Source organism: Mauremys reevesii, linkage group 10 (assembly GCF_016161935.1).
Source record: "Mauremys reevesii isolate NIE-2019 linkage group 10, ASM1616193v1, whole genome shotgun sequence".
In the NCBI taxonomy this organism is placed as follows: domain Eukaryota; kingdom Metazoa; phylum Chordata; order Testudines; family Geoemydidae; genus Mauremys; species Mauremys reevesii.
The window spans coordinates 4068210-4081799 of record NC_052632.1 but is presented as its reverse complement, the minus strand read 5'-3'; the positions used below and the strand labels follow the sequence as shown (position 1 = coordinate 4081799).

Here is a 13590-nt window from a genome sequence, read left to right as displayed (position 1 = left end):
AGCTACGGGCTAGTTCATATTTCTGGTCTGACTCTGGAACTGAACTGTGCAACCCAGGTTAGGTTCAGAAAGAGGTATCCCTGAAGTAAATGGGCCTGAGTCCTTTCCTCCTGCTCAGCACAAAGCATGCAGAAAACCAGCTTAATCAACAGGTGGGGGATTTCCCTGGTCTAGTGTAGCACCACTACAGTAGCCAGGTCTATGCCCCCTTATCCCAGCCCCAGGATAGAGGCATGTTGGGGGTGCTAATGCTTGGCTGGTGGAAGATGCCCCTGGGGACCACTGGGCAGGGGCTGAAATGATCCCAACCAGTTTCAGGAGTTGGGGGATATCACGCAACTCTTGATTCCCTCCTCCTGGGTTCGGCTGCAGTGGCGGATTGAGCTGGATATATTCTGTTACAAAGTATCATTATGGCTTTGTCTGGAAATATCCCCTAGTTCAGAGACTATTGTTTAACTTTTCAAAACACCTGGAAAGAGAGAGAGAGAGAGAGAGAGAGAGAGAGAGAGAAAGAAAGAAACTTGTAATTAGAATAAATGTGAGTCCCTATTTGTGATTTACCGAGCAAATTCTATCCCGTATGCTGTCCTGGTTTCTGTACCTCCTCTCTGCTCTATGTGACTAGCTGCTTCCACCACATCTTTTACAGACCTGTAGTCATTTAAATGAAATTCATGCACGACGTCTTCTCCATACTGAACAACTCCAACCTAGGAATTAAAGGAGCATTACAAAGGATGCAAATACCACACCTCATAGCAGTCACTTGAGAAACAAAGAACCTGTTTTAGTGATCAAGTATAATTTCAGTTAATATACAGTATATAGTTATATATAACTGACTGTTGTATGATTTACTAGAAATGTGGGGATTAGGAGTTCGGGTGTGTAGTAATGGGGCCATCTGCAATGAAACCAGTTTTTTCCATACTTGCATTGCTTCTGTGCTACAAGTAATTGGACTAACAGGTATGTCTACTGCTGTGATAATAATATAGGTTTATTTAGTGACCTGCACAGAAAAAAGTGCACCAGGGAACCTTACAATTCAAAGACATTGAAAAGGAGCAAGGTCACATAGCCATTCGTGTGCGAGTCTACGCACAAGAACAGAAGCTTTTTTGCAGGTACACCTGTTGCATAGCCCCAAAACTAGCTGCAAAGGTCTCCTAATTCTGTGTAGGGAAAACCAACAGCCCAGCCGTTTCTGAGCCCAGGGAACAATGAAGCACAGAAGGGAAAAGGAAGGCAGGAAGCTGTTGGTCTTTTAATAGTGCTAGAGGTTTGGCACTGACAATGTAAATAAGTGAATCCAAAAAGAGTTTGCAGTAGCAGCTCTGCCAATATTAGTGTGGAAATTAATTATAGTCCATTAAAAGTGCATGAAGATAGATCAGCCACTAAACAAGTTCTGCTCCAAACAAGAAGATCTGGCAAACAAACTGTTCTCAGCCATGTTTCTGCTGGGACATAGAATCCGTCCTTTTGCAAGGGGAACTTTTGGACGTCTTTTTACGCATAACTGGCAGAGAAGACTCTATTTCAGCGTGTTCTCACCACAGTCATCTCTGCCCACAGTTAAAGTTAAACTCAGTCAAACTCTGCTCCATATTTCCCCCCAAATGACAGTTGACAATACAAAGCCAGCATTAATGGTGGGGCCATATTCTGGCCAGCTGTCACTCATGCTCAAACTGCCAAGGGAAGAGGGGTGGTGTTGTGGTTGGGAAGCTAGGTGTTCAGTTGTGCAGACCAGGTCCTCTGGCCCCATAATCCTGACCTGTGTCTTCTCTTGTTGAGGACGTACAGGGGGGCTCTTTGTGCAGTTTTTTGGGGACTCAGAATTGGCTGAAATCCTTATGTCGTATCCCCCCTACTCTTACTGGCTTTTCAGTCACAAACCTAGGTACCAACATCAGCCATAATGGGTATGTCTACAAAGCAACTAGACACCTGCAGCTGGCCTATGCCAGCCATCTCAGGCTCGCCAGGCTCTGGCCGCGGGGCTGCTTCATTGCTGTGTAGACGCTCAGGCTTGAACTGGGGCCCGGGCTGTGAGGTGGGTGGGTCCCAGATCTGTGGCTCTGGACTGAGCCCAGAAGTCTACATAGCAATGAAACTGCCCTGTAAGGCTACGGCCTTCGTCTGCAGCCAGATTAAAAAAGCAGCTGAGTAGGAGCCATTAGCGGAGAAGCAGGAAGTCACATCCTCACATTTCATCGCCATTACATTAAAACAATGTCATATCAGGCTGTTAAAAAGGAGACCCCATCCTAATGGCGCCCGCTATCACCAGATAAAGAAACAGATCTTAACATGGTTAAAGAAAACATAGTTTGATGGCAGCTTGTCTGTCGAGAAATCACTTCTCAATAGTTGTGGCTGTGAAATCCTCATTTCTGTATTGCTTTATCGTTATGGTCCCCACTTCCCTACTGTTCATCTGTATGGTCTCTGTCTGGTTCCTTAATTGTTTCTGTCTGTTACATAATTAATTTTGCTGGGTGTAAATCAATTAAGGTTGTGGGATAGGATTGGTTAGAGAACTTTGTTACACTATGTTAGGATTGGTTAGTAAAATGTTAGTATAATGATTGGTTAAGGTACAGCTAAAAAGGAATCAAATATCACTATATAAACTGGGGTCCAAAAGGCAGTTCTTTGGGAACCAACTCCAGGACACAGCCCCAAATATCAGAGCTGCCAGACCTCAACACTCTGCCACTGACACAGGGCAGAAACTGGAGTCCTCAAGATGGACCTGATCCTGACTGGCCATCTAGAAAAGTTCATCTGTCTTATTGGGAGTGGTGAGTACTGTCTGTGTAGTGTCTGCATTCTGGTTTTGGTGACTGTTAATAACTAGAGGTTATGTAGGATATTACTGTGTAAGGCTCTTTCACTGGTAAAAGACCCCGTAAAAGCACAAAAGATTAAGCCCTGAGTCCAGTGGGAAAGGGTGTTTGCCTGGAGCACATAGAGGAATAGAGCCCGGAGCCCACGGAGGGGTAAAGTTATGTGCTTTTTACCTGGAGCACTAGGAACTGAGTAAAGGTGAGTGCCCTTGAGTGTGTGAGTAACAGTGACTTTTGTGCGGGTAACAGCACTGCAAGCCGGAGTTGGCTGGCATGGGCCAGCCATGGGTTTTTCTTTGCTGTGTAGAGATAGCCACTAAGGCCCAGCAAGAAAATGATGGAGTACTCTCCAGAGCTGCTACAAATTGCATAAACACAACACAATGCTGATTAAGTTTCACAATCCTCCTTCCTTCCCATTTCATTGCATGGGTTGTTCCTTACTCAATATTTCAGTTAAGAACATTAACGGGAGCAGTATTTCCATTGGCTCAGCTTTCAAATACATACTCTGCAGGTTTATTCTGGGCAAGCGCCTTGCCAAGCTGCAGTATATTGGCACCGAAGGGACATTTCTCCTAGGAAATAGACCAGGAAAATCTGTACTGCAAGGATGAACAGAGATGTAAATGCACAGAATGACCAGGGACATGCTTACCTGTATCTGACCAGGCCCAATGTAAAACTTTTTCAAGATGTTTATCAGGAAATGTTGCACTTCAACCCAGGGATATATGCTGTTCGATCCATCCAGAACGATGATTATGTCCATGTATGTTTGGCATCCTGTGGAAAATACACAGCATATTATTGAAAGACCTTGGCAACAACTGCAAAGTAGAAATTTATGGCTTTATTCCCTGCAGCCAGGTACTCGCTCTTGTGATTTGTGTGAAAAGTCTGATTTCAATCATACGTAAAGACCTTCAGGTCACATTCGCTTAAATGAGATCGAGAGAGCCCACACCCCTGGTTAGCTCTGGCAGGAGAGAGCTGGAGAATTTTCTAAGAATAATATTGTACGTAAGCAACCTCAGATTGCCGGCTCCAATTCAGATTTGGACCTCCATCCAGTGTATTAGATTACTTCAAATGTTTAGGGCCCAATTCTGCCACCATTACTCATGTTGAGTAGTACTTTACTCTGCGAGTCATCCCTTTGATTGGCCCTTAAGTGCTTAAGCATATGCTTAACTTCAGAACTTCAGTGTGAGATAAGCACATGCCTACCCACCATGCAGAATCAGGGCCAGCAGGAGGTGATGCACGCAGTGGAAGTGTGGCAGAATCTGATCCTGGCATTGTAACTTCCTGGGGCAGGGACCATGCCTTCTTCTATGGTTACACAGCATTCAGCACATGGATAGTGCTCAGTAAATAGTATAGATCAGTATTTGTGCCAACTAAAGAAAAGGGGAGCTTTTGCCACAGTAAAAATTAAAAAAAAAAAATCAAGTGAGGACTTCAGGATTTTGTCTAATAGCAACACATTACGAAGGACTGATCAAATGAGCTGATTAAAAGGAGGCAGTGGGTTGATCAGTTCCCTTTCTGAAGCCTGCCATTGTCCAGCGTTATCCTTATGGCTTTCTTTTATGCCTTCGTATTTTATAAGAATTAATGACGTGTTTCAGAGAACTGTTGTGGGAGCAAAGGATGGACTTGTGTTACCACCGAGCAGGCCATGAATCAGTGGGCACATGATTCTATCAAAAGGGTCTAGTGAACTCATAAACCACGGGGAAGGGAGCTATGAGTGCTCTCATATCAACTGCTCCAAATGGAAGGAGGACTTTATATTTCATGCTTGTTCAATTATTATTTTAAGATAAAGTTAGGCTGCGTAATCTAGTTTCTTCCAAGGTATCAGTTACACTTCTCAGTGTGATCATAGCAGCATCTCTGATTGATAAGAATATCTGAAATAACATCATCAACTTGCACAAATGGGGCACCAATGGGAGAAATTCATCCTACAACATTACATTATAAGAGGGGAAATTTAAAGAAAAATACTGTTAAAATGTTAGTAGGCTCTGAATTCACTCCCCTCCATCACCCAAAAAACCCCCAGCTCATCAGCGGCCTGTTCAACAGGATGCAAGCCAAAATTTCCCCAAAAGAGGATGTCAGTGTTGGCAGCTAAATAAGTGGCTTGATTTTTCAGAGGGGCTGAGAACCCAGAACCTCCACTGAGCCCAACAGCAGCTGTGGACACTGAGCCCATAAAATCAGGACACTTATTTAGTGCCTAAATATGGAGCCAGGTGGCTAACTTTATGCACCAAGGTTTGAAAATACTGGACAACAGTTTTAGCTGTTCAGCAAATCAGCTTTGTTTTGTGCAGCCAATGCCTGAATTCTTTCCCTCTTTCCCCTTCCCAATACACTGCAGGGTGCTGATCAAATATGCTGGACACTTCTTTCTGGTTTTCGAAGCATAAGGTGCTTTGTCTTCCTCAAGTGTCACTCAAAAGGAAAATGTTGGCCAGATGTCTGTGCATGTGATCCCCTTTGGGTCGCCTTTCTCGAATCATTTCCTTTGCTATCTTGCCTCCTTTTAAATCCCGACTTCACTTTGTTTTCTCAATGGCACGAAGCGATTAAAGAACAAAAATTCTATTTAACTTCAAAAGCAGGGTTTGAGTTAGAGGCTACATAACAGATTGTGTCTCATACTCTGGAGAGCAGGAGCTATGGTCTTCGAGAATCTGAAGTTGGAGTTCACCCGGGAGCACATTCCTGTGGTATAGTAAGAGCTTCCGCACTCATGGGACCAGAGAGGGCTGCAAGCCTGTAAAGAAAATTGAGAAAAATAAAACATCAGTGAGGGGTTGAAAAACTGCCACTTACTCAGCCTCTGTTTTACAGGCTATAAAAATCAACAGCGAAGAATCAGAGATCTGCACCTATGTACGACTCGGGGACTATTCTGGCCAAACCCCTCCAGTGCCAGCTCAGCCTGCATGAAGCAGCACGCTACGTGGGGTTTCTCCAGAGCAAATTACGATGAGACTTTAGCCATTAAGAACATTGTGCACATGTGGAGAAGATTGCCAGTGGTGGCACAGATCCTGAAGGGGGTGCAGAAAGCAGAAACAGAGGGAGAAAATGGCCTAAGTAAGGAAGTGACAAGTATTTTCCTTTCTAAAATATGTGAACTCTTGGGATGATTGGGTGTTTGTGGGTTATGCTAAGGCAGATTTAACTTGCAGGATGTTGGCTCGTGGCAAGGTGTACTAGCATTTTATCCTGTACCAATATCTTCTGTTTAGGAGATCTGTATGCAATGGCAATGGCAGCAGTGTGGAGACGGCAGCTTGCCAGGAGTCAGAAATGGCAGTATCAGAACAGCAAGGATGTGTGGAGCCAATTTGCATTATCCATTTCTCAGGAACCTAAGGGGATGTCTACATTGCATTGTAAAGCCAGATCTTTGGGACTTGGGCTTGGGGACTTGATGTTTCCAAGCCTGTGTTTGAGCTTTGCAAATCTGGGCTTACAATTGCTGGACTTGGGTTGCACAGCCGTGCTAACACGTCCATACTGCACTATATAAACCTTCTGACTCAGGTCTGCAGTTTGAGCTATGTCCACACTGCAAAATGACAGGGCTGGACCCAAGTCACAGCAGGACTCAGGATCTCCGCTAGCAGCATCTTCGGACGTGGGTCCTGAGTGCTCGCTGTCCCGAGTCAAACTGATTTGTGTGTGGACGGAAGGGGAGCTTGAGCACAAACTTGATTAAGAGCATGTGCTTTGTGTGTAGTGTAGACATTGTGACCCTATGAATGCCAACTAGCAAAGGCTTCGTTGTTCCATGCACAAAAGGAGGCATGCCGCAATAGAAGCCAAGACTGAAAGCTTGATCCTTGAGGTCAACAGAACATTGACGTGAAATGTTAACTATAGGTGTTTGGAAAACGCATTTTCCTTTGGCAGTCTGGAGAAGCTGCTGCCATCTTGGAAAGTGGAGGTCTCACATTTATATTCATAACTGGATAAAACAATCCTGTTGGGGTTAAGTTAATGAAACAAACGACAGACAAATAGCAAGAGGAACGTTGCTGCAGAGGTCCGGGAGATAGACTCAATAAACCAAAAAAAGCACCAGGCAGTTTGCATATTAAGAGCCAATTATTTATAGACACTATCTTATTTCTTACCAGAAAGCTCTTGTCCTTGGGGTTTGTGGTCAGACTCAGGCCAAGACGCATGTTATCTTTGCGCTCTGACACATTGGAGAGTGTTACTCTTCCTTGAGAAAGAATACCAAGGTTAGATGCACTGTATCATCCAGCAGCGTGCGGCTAGTACACAGGCTTCTGAAATGTTTTTATACGTCATGGCTGGACAGCTGGCCGAAGCTTTACCACTGTGAACGAAGCACCTCGGCAGACCACAAGTGGTCAGAAGAATTGTAACACAAACCAGAAAATCCCACATTTTTATTGTGCCACCGTGAGTATCCTAGTAAGTGTAAGAACAGATCCAGTTGAAGGACTGCAAGACATCTTGACACCCAAAGTTTCCAGTGCAGCTTTGATCTTTAGTTAAAGACCCACTCTGAGGTCCAAAAGTAACTTAAAGGACTTACCGGCACTCCGGAGTCCTTATGAGGGGGCGGGGCCTCTACCAGAAGAGGCGGGGCCTTTAAATCCCCAGGCACTTTAAATCAGGATTTAAAGGGCCTGGGGCTGGGGCTGTAATAGTAGCAGCTGGGAGGCCTGGGCCCTCTAAATCACCATCGGAGGGGGCCCCGGCCTCTGGCGGAGCTTTAAAGGGCCAGGGCTCCATTGCAGTAGTGACAGCTGGGAGCCCCTGGCCCTTTAAATCACTGCCAGAGCCCCACTGCCGCTACCCCAGGGCTCCATTGCAGTAGTGACAGCTGGGAGCCCCTGGCCCTTTAAATCACTGCCAGAGCCCCACTGCCGCTACCCCAGGGCTCCATTGCAGTAGTGACAGCTGGGAGCCCCTGGCCCTTTAAATCACTGCCAGAGCCCCGCTGCCGCTACCCCAGGGCTCCGGCAGCGGGGCTCAGGTGGTGATTTAAAGGGCCCTGGAGGGTAGCGGCAGTGGGAGCCCTGAGCCCTTTAAATCGCCACCCAAGCCGCGCTGCCAGAGACCCGGGGTAGCAGCGGCAGCCGGGGGCTCAGGTGGTGATTTAAAGGGCTCGGGGATCCACCTGCCGCTACCACCCCGGGCCCTTTAAATCACTGCCTGAGCCCCACCGCCACTACCCCAGGGCTCCAGCAGGCTCCGGGGATGATTTAATGGGCCCGCAGCGGTAGCAGCTACTGGAGCCCCAGATCCTTTAAATAGCCACTGGAGCCCTGCTGCCGCTTCCCCAGGGTTCCAGCAGCAGGGCTCTGGCGGCAATTTAAAGGGCCTGGGGCTCCAGCCACTGCTGGGAGCCCCAGGCCCTTTACATTTCCACCAGGGGGAGCTGATCCGCCCCGGTACGGCACACCGGCTCTTGCAGGTACGCAGTACCGGGGCATACCGGCTTACTTTCACCTCTGACGCTAGGAGCCAAGGTTTGATTCCAGCTCGCATAGACGTACTCGTTCTAGCTCATCGCACTAATGTGCTAAAAACAGCGTATCTGGGGTAGCGCAGATATCCGCACATGGTGAAACCAGCTCTCCAGGCTGAGTGCAAACCCGTCTGACCCCTGTGGGTACAGACTTGGTGTGGCTTCTCCATGCTGCTGCTCGCTGCTACCAGGCTACCCCGAGCTACACTAACACTTCTATTTTTAGTCCATGAGCATGATGAGAGCTAGCGCAAGTGTGACTACCCGAGCCTGGGGTCACGCCCAACTCACAGTGTAGACATAACCTGCGAGGCACAGGACTTTCTCAACAAGTTTTTGATTTTGGTCAGAAAACTCTAGACCTGAAAACTCAATATTTTCAGCTGAAAACCAAAATTGTTTCAGTTTTTGTCATTTTTCAGCCAAAAATATTTTGGTTTGAGAGAAGAAGAAAAAAAATGGTTTGGGGTTTTTTTTTTGACAAAAACTTGGAATTTTCTGCAGACCCGTCCCCCCCGCATTTTCCAACCAGCTCTAGACAGAAGTTCAGGTTGGGGCACTAGCCACTTGGGAGACCCAGGTTCATTTCCCTGCTCTGCCACAGGTTTCCAGTGGGATCTTGGCCAAGTCACTTAGTCTCTCTATGCTTCCGTCCCCCTCTGCCCAATGGGGATAACAGTCCTGCCCTGCCTCACTCGGGGGTTTTGAGGATAAATACACTAAAGACTGAGTTGCTCAGACACTATGTTGATGGAGCCATATAAGTACCTAAGACAGATAGGATGGGGGTGACTTCCCCTGGGATGTGGGAGGTCTCTCTGAATATGGAGGGTCCCCCTGTGTGTGTAATCTTAAGGGTATGACCAGGCGCCATATACTTTATAAGCAAATGCCCCTGCCTGTGTTATAGGTAACACTTCTGATCATTGACTCTCTAGGGATTGTTTTTTTTCATTCTGACATTAATACTGTGTGTTCACACTCGGCCAGAACAATGAAAACGGAGCAGTCAGTTTCACTTACTTCCCAGTCAGTTTCACTTTCTGTCCCAGTGACATAGCATTTAGGCTGCATACAGGGCAGAGGAGGTTTTAAATCCCGCCCAACCAAAATCTCTGGGGCAGAATCACAGCTGGTGTAAATTGAAAGAGCTTCATCTGGGCCCAGAACAATTCACACCCGCTGGGGAGCCCCCCGATGCTTTTTACAAAGATGGAAACTTTTCCTTTCATTTTAGGTTATGTGAAACAATGGGGTTGGTGCTTCAGCTGGCGTAAATCACGAAGTCAGGGAGCGACACGCCAGGTGAGGATCTTTGGTTTTTTTTAAAAAACAAAACTTGAGAGCAACAATGAACAGGCACCACCTCTGGAACCAGCTTGGCTCTTTGATTCTGCTCCCTCTGGAGACTGCACAAGCATTGTAGTCTCATGAGAGTTAGTGTTTCTTAAAGCCCCCGCTCCAGCCGTCACGTGACTATATGATTATCTCAGCTGCCATTTAAAAAAAGAGCTTGAAAACATGACTGGAGTGCACCTTTAAAGGCTCAAAAGACAGAAGATAAAAAGAAACACACACACACACACACACGCACACACAGTATTTGATATATGACTTTAAAATCACAAGATTTTGTATATATTATCTCATGATCTGTGTGCACCTAATTCATAATTTTCTAGCTCGCAGGCTAGCTGTGCTGCGTAAGTGGCAGGGCATGTGGTACCTAGGTTGAGTTTGGTGCAGTTTCCGTTAGTCTCGCCATTCACCGGACACTTGTAGACGTCTCCAGTCTTCAGCTGTCCATTGGTTTCATAAGGGGCTCCCACCACCAGCCTGGACAAAAAAATGTTCCGTCAGGACATGAGCGGGCACATTTCAGCACCAAATCCAGAGCCACCACATCAGAGAGACACCCAGGAATGGTTCAAATTATCATTTCTTGAGAGTCCCAAAGAAACAATATACAGCGCTGGCGAATTAACACAGACAGAAAAGAAACACGCCTGGTATTTGTTTGAAGGAAACATCCCTAAGATTTACATGATTAAAGTTGGACTTAAATGAAATACTTTTTGTTATGTGAAAAAAAACATGCTTCAATGGACACAGATTCCCTTAAAGTACTCAGGAATCCATTTTTCTCCTCTGTGAACTGAAACCAATGGATATAAATGAGTGTAGAATTTGACCCTGTGTTGTATACGCATTGAGGCTGCAATTTTCAAAGGTACCTAAAAGATATGGATGCCCATCACTTGTAATGAGAATTGGATCCCTAATCCCATAGGTGGCTTTTATAGACAGGCTGAGATTTCCAGAGAGAGCAAGCTCAGAAGCTGGCAAATATTGACATTTTAATGCCTCCTTCCTACCATATTTGTATTATTGTCATAATAAATGACTTCATAACTCTCCATTCTTCACTATCATCTGTGCATTCATCCACAGTCCATGGGACTCCAGGCTAAAGTTTGTTGTTCAAACATCCAGACAACCTGGTAGGCTAATAACCTTGGGTGGGAAAAAAACCAACAACTCATGCCCCTTAAATATTCCCTACATTGTTATGAAATGTCAGGGGAAGCTTTCTCCACCTCTGAATAGCCAGAGGGGAGATGTGGTCATTCTCTGTATCCAACCAAGTAGCAAAACAAGTCATTTGATCTAACTTCTCTACAACAGCAGGGAACATTAAAGTATTATAAACATGAATAATTTCTGTTTGAAATTAAGATCTAAGTGAGGTGGAGGTGAGTATTTAAAAGAAATGGCATGAAAATCAGAAGAAATCAAATGGAGGCCATGGTCTGTAGACTCAATGATACTTTGCAGGAAGACAACAGGACTGTAAGTCTGGTGGGCCAGCCATACCAAAGGTACAGAAGTTCAGGTACCTAGATTATATAGTACAGGATAACGGTGAACTCAATGACAAACTCACAAGCAGAAGAGGAAAGGCATGGGTGAAATGGAGAGATGTGTGTGGAATGATCTGCAATAGGAGAATGCCTTTCAAAATGCTGAGATGGACACTTGGAGTGACAAGGATGGACCATAGAATATCACGGTTGGAAGGGACCTCAGGAGATCATCTAGTCCAACCCCCTGCTCAAAGCAGGACAAATTCCTGGACAGTTTTTTTTTAAACCCCAGTTCCCTAAATGGCCCCCTCAAGGATTGAATGCTCAACCCTAGGTTTAGCAGGCCAATGCTCAAACCACTGAGCTATCCCTCCCCCAATTATATAGCCCAGAGGGAATGAACAGAACAGGTAATCATCAAGTGACTCATTCCCAGCTTCTGGCAAACAGAGGCTAGGGACACCATCCCTGCCCATCCTGGCTAATAGCCATTGATGGACCTATCCTCCATGCATTTATCATCTACTTTTTTGAACCCTGTTATAGTCTTGGCCTTCATAACATCCTCTGGCAAGGAGTCCCACAGGTTGATTGTGTGTTGTGTGAAGAAATACTTCCTTTTGTTTGTTTTAAACCTACTGCCTATTAATTTCATTTGGGTGACCCCTAGTTCCTAGTTCTTGTGTTATAAGTAAGAAGTAAATAGCACGTCCTTATTTACTTTCTCTACACCAGTCATGATTTTATAGCCCTCAATCATATTCCCCCTTAGTCGTCTCCTTTCCAGATTGCACCAGTGCAAGGCAGCAGCAATACGGGGAAGTGTCTGGCCACGTGTGTCTATGATCTGGTTACTCTCCTTCACAGACTTGCGCAATACAAGGATCGCACATTGTTTATGATTTAAGAACTATTATGCAGTGTCCTCGGGTTTCTCAGTTAAACCAGGGGTCGGCTCACATTTATTATTTCTCCCTGGGTCTTTAATTATATAAAATACAGTAATCACAGATAGTAAAGGACACTAATAGGGAGCTTTCTACCGCACCTGTGTCCATTTGTGGGATAGGCTCTGGGTTCGGTGAGGCCTTCAAGGTCCAGCCCTGTGTTGGGATAATGGAGGTGGAGGAACTGGCAGGCACCACCTTGGCACACACTGCAACCATAGCAACTCTGTCACCCTTTTCCATGGTGAAGCGTATCCTTCCCCTGTTCCTGGCCATTTTTGTTGGCCAACACAGAGTGGTGAGATGGGGTCACAGCTGAGCTGCCCTCACCAATGCCCTTCTCCTCTGCTTTGACTAGTGCTAGCATAAAGTGGTAGCTCCATTCTCCAGTCACACTGTCACTGGATCCCCAGAAATAGGAGATGGGTAAGGCTAAGATTCTCCCTTTTGCAGTTCCATGGGACTGACACACCAGTCCTGCCAGATGATGTCTGCTGAGATAGCAGGAAGTCCTCTGCATCCTCTCAGCTAGTGGCCTGACCAGAATGTCCACAGCCTAGCAGACAGCAGAGCAAGCTGCAACCTTAATGCCAGAGGTGGTTGAAACTCCATTCTGCAGGAAATTCCAACGTTTCGGCATTTGGAGCAAAACCAAAACATTTCAACAATTTCCCATTTTTTGGTCCATTGAAATGTTTAGTTTCAATTTTGATATTTTTCATTGTCACTTTTAAAATATATTAAAAAATTAAAGATACAAGGTGGGTGAGGTGATATTTTTTATTGGACCCACTTCTGTTGGTGAGAGAGCCGAGCTTTCAAGCTGCACAGAGCTCGTCCTCAAAGTGAAGTGGCCAGTTCACCTTGAATTGTCCCTCAGAGTATGTGCTAACTACTTATGCTAAACTGGCTGTTTGATCTTGCATTCAGCTGTCCCCTATGGACTGAAGAGCTCTCTGTAGCTCAAAAGTCTCTCTCTCTCACCAGTGGAAGTGGGTCCAAATAAAAGATATTCCTGGAATGGCTGGTTGTCCGGGGCCCCAGAGCAGGGTGACGTGTTTTCCTTTTTCTTTTTTTTAATTAGTTGCTGTTTTGTATTTTAACTATATGTGATGATCGGTGGGCCAGGGAAGCATCCAGAGCAGAGCGAGCACCCTGGAGTGGGGACACCCCAGCCCCTGTCCTAAGTGACCATGACAAGGTTGGGGTTCAGCCCCCAGGAATCCTGGGCCCAGCCTTGTTGTGGTTACAAGGTCTCTGCCACCCAGGAGAGTGGAAGGGGAGCCCTTGAGGTCAGGCAGGCCTCTGGGTAAAGGCAGTGGGAGCGAGGACTCAGAACCTTTGGCTAGCCCACTTCACCGGGGTCGTGTATAAGCCAGGAATGT

The 13590-nt window shown here is 45.9% G+C and overlaps 1 protein-coding gene across 8 annotated transcripts in view; it reads right to left on the bottom strand.

Annotated features, from left to right (window-relative positions):
• Positions 1–13590, bottom strand: part of ITGA11 (integrin subunit alpha 11) — a 241719-nt gene that overhangs the window by 91352 nt on the left and 136777 nt on the right. For all 8 annotated transcript variants that reach the window (XM_039492637.1, XM_039492639.1, XM_039492642.1 and 5 more), the window contains 5 exons: positions 10121–10230; positions 7025–7116; positions 5538–5652; positions 3517–3644; positions 565–713 (listed from right to left, as the gene is read on the bottom strand). In XM_039492637.1, the coding sequence (XP_039348571.1) occupies positions 565–713; positions 3517–3644; positions 5538–5652; positions 7025–7116; positions 10121–10230 (594 nt within the window). The remainder of the gene's footprint in view (positions 1–564; positions 714–3516; positions 3645–5537; positions 5653–7024; positions 7117–10120; positions 10231–13590) is intronic.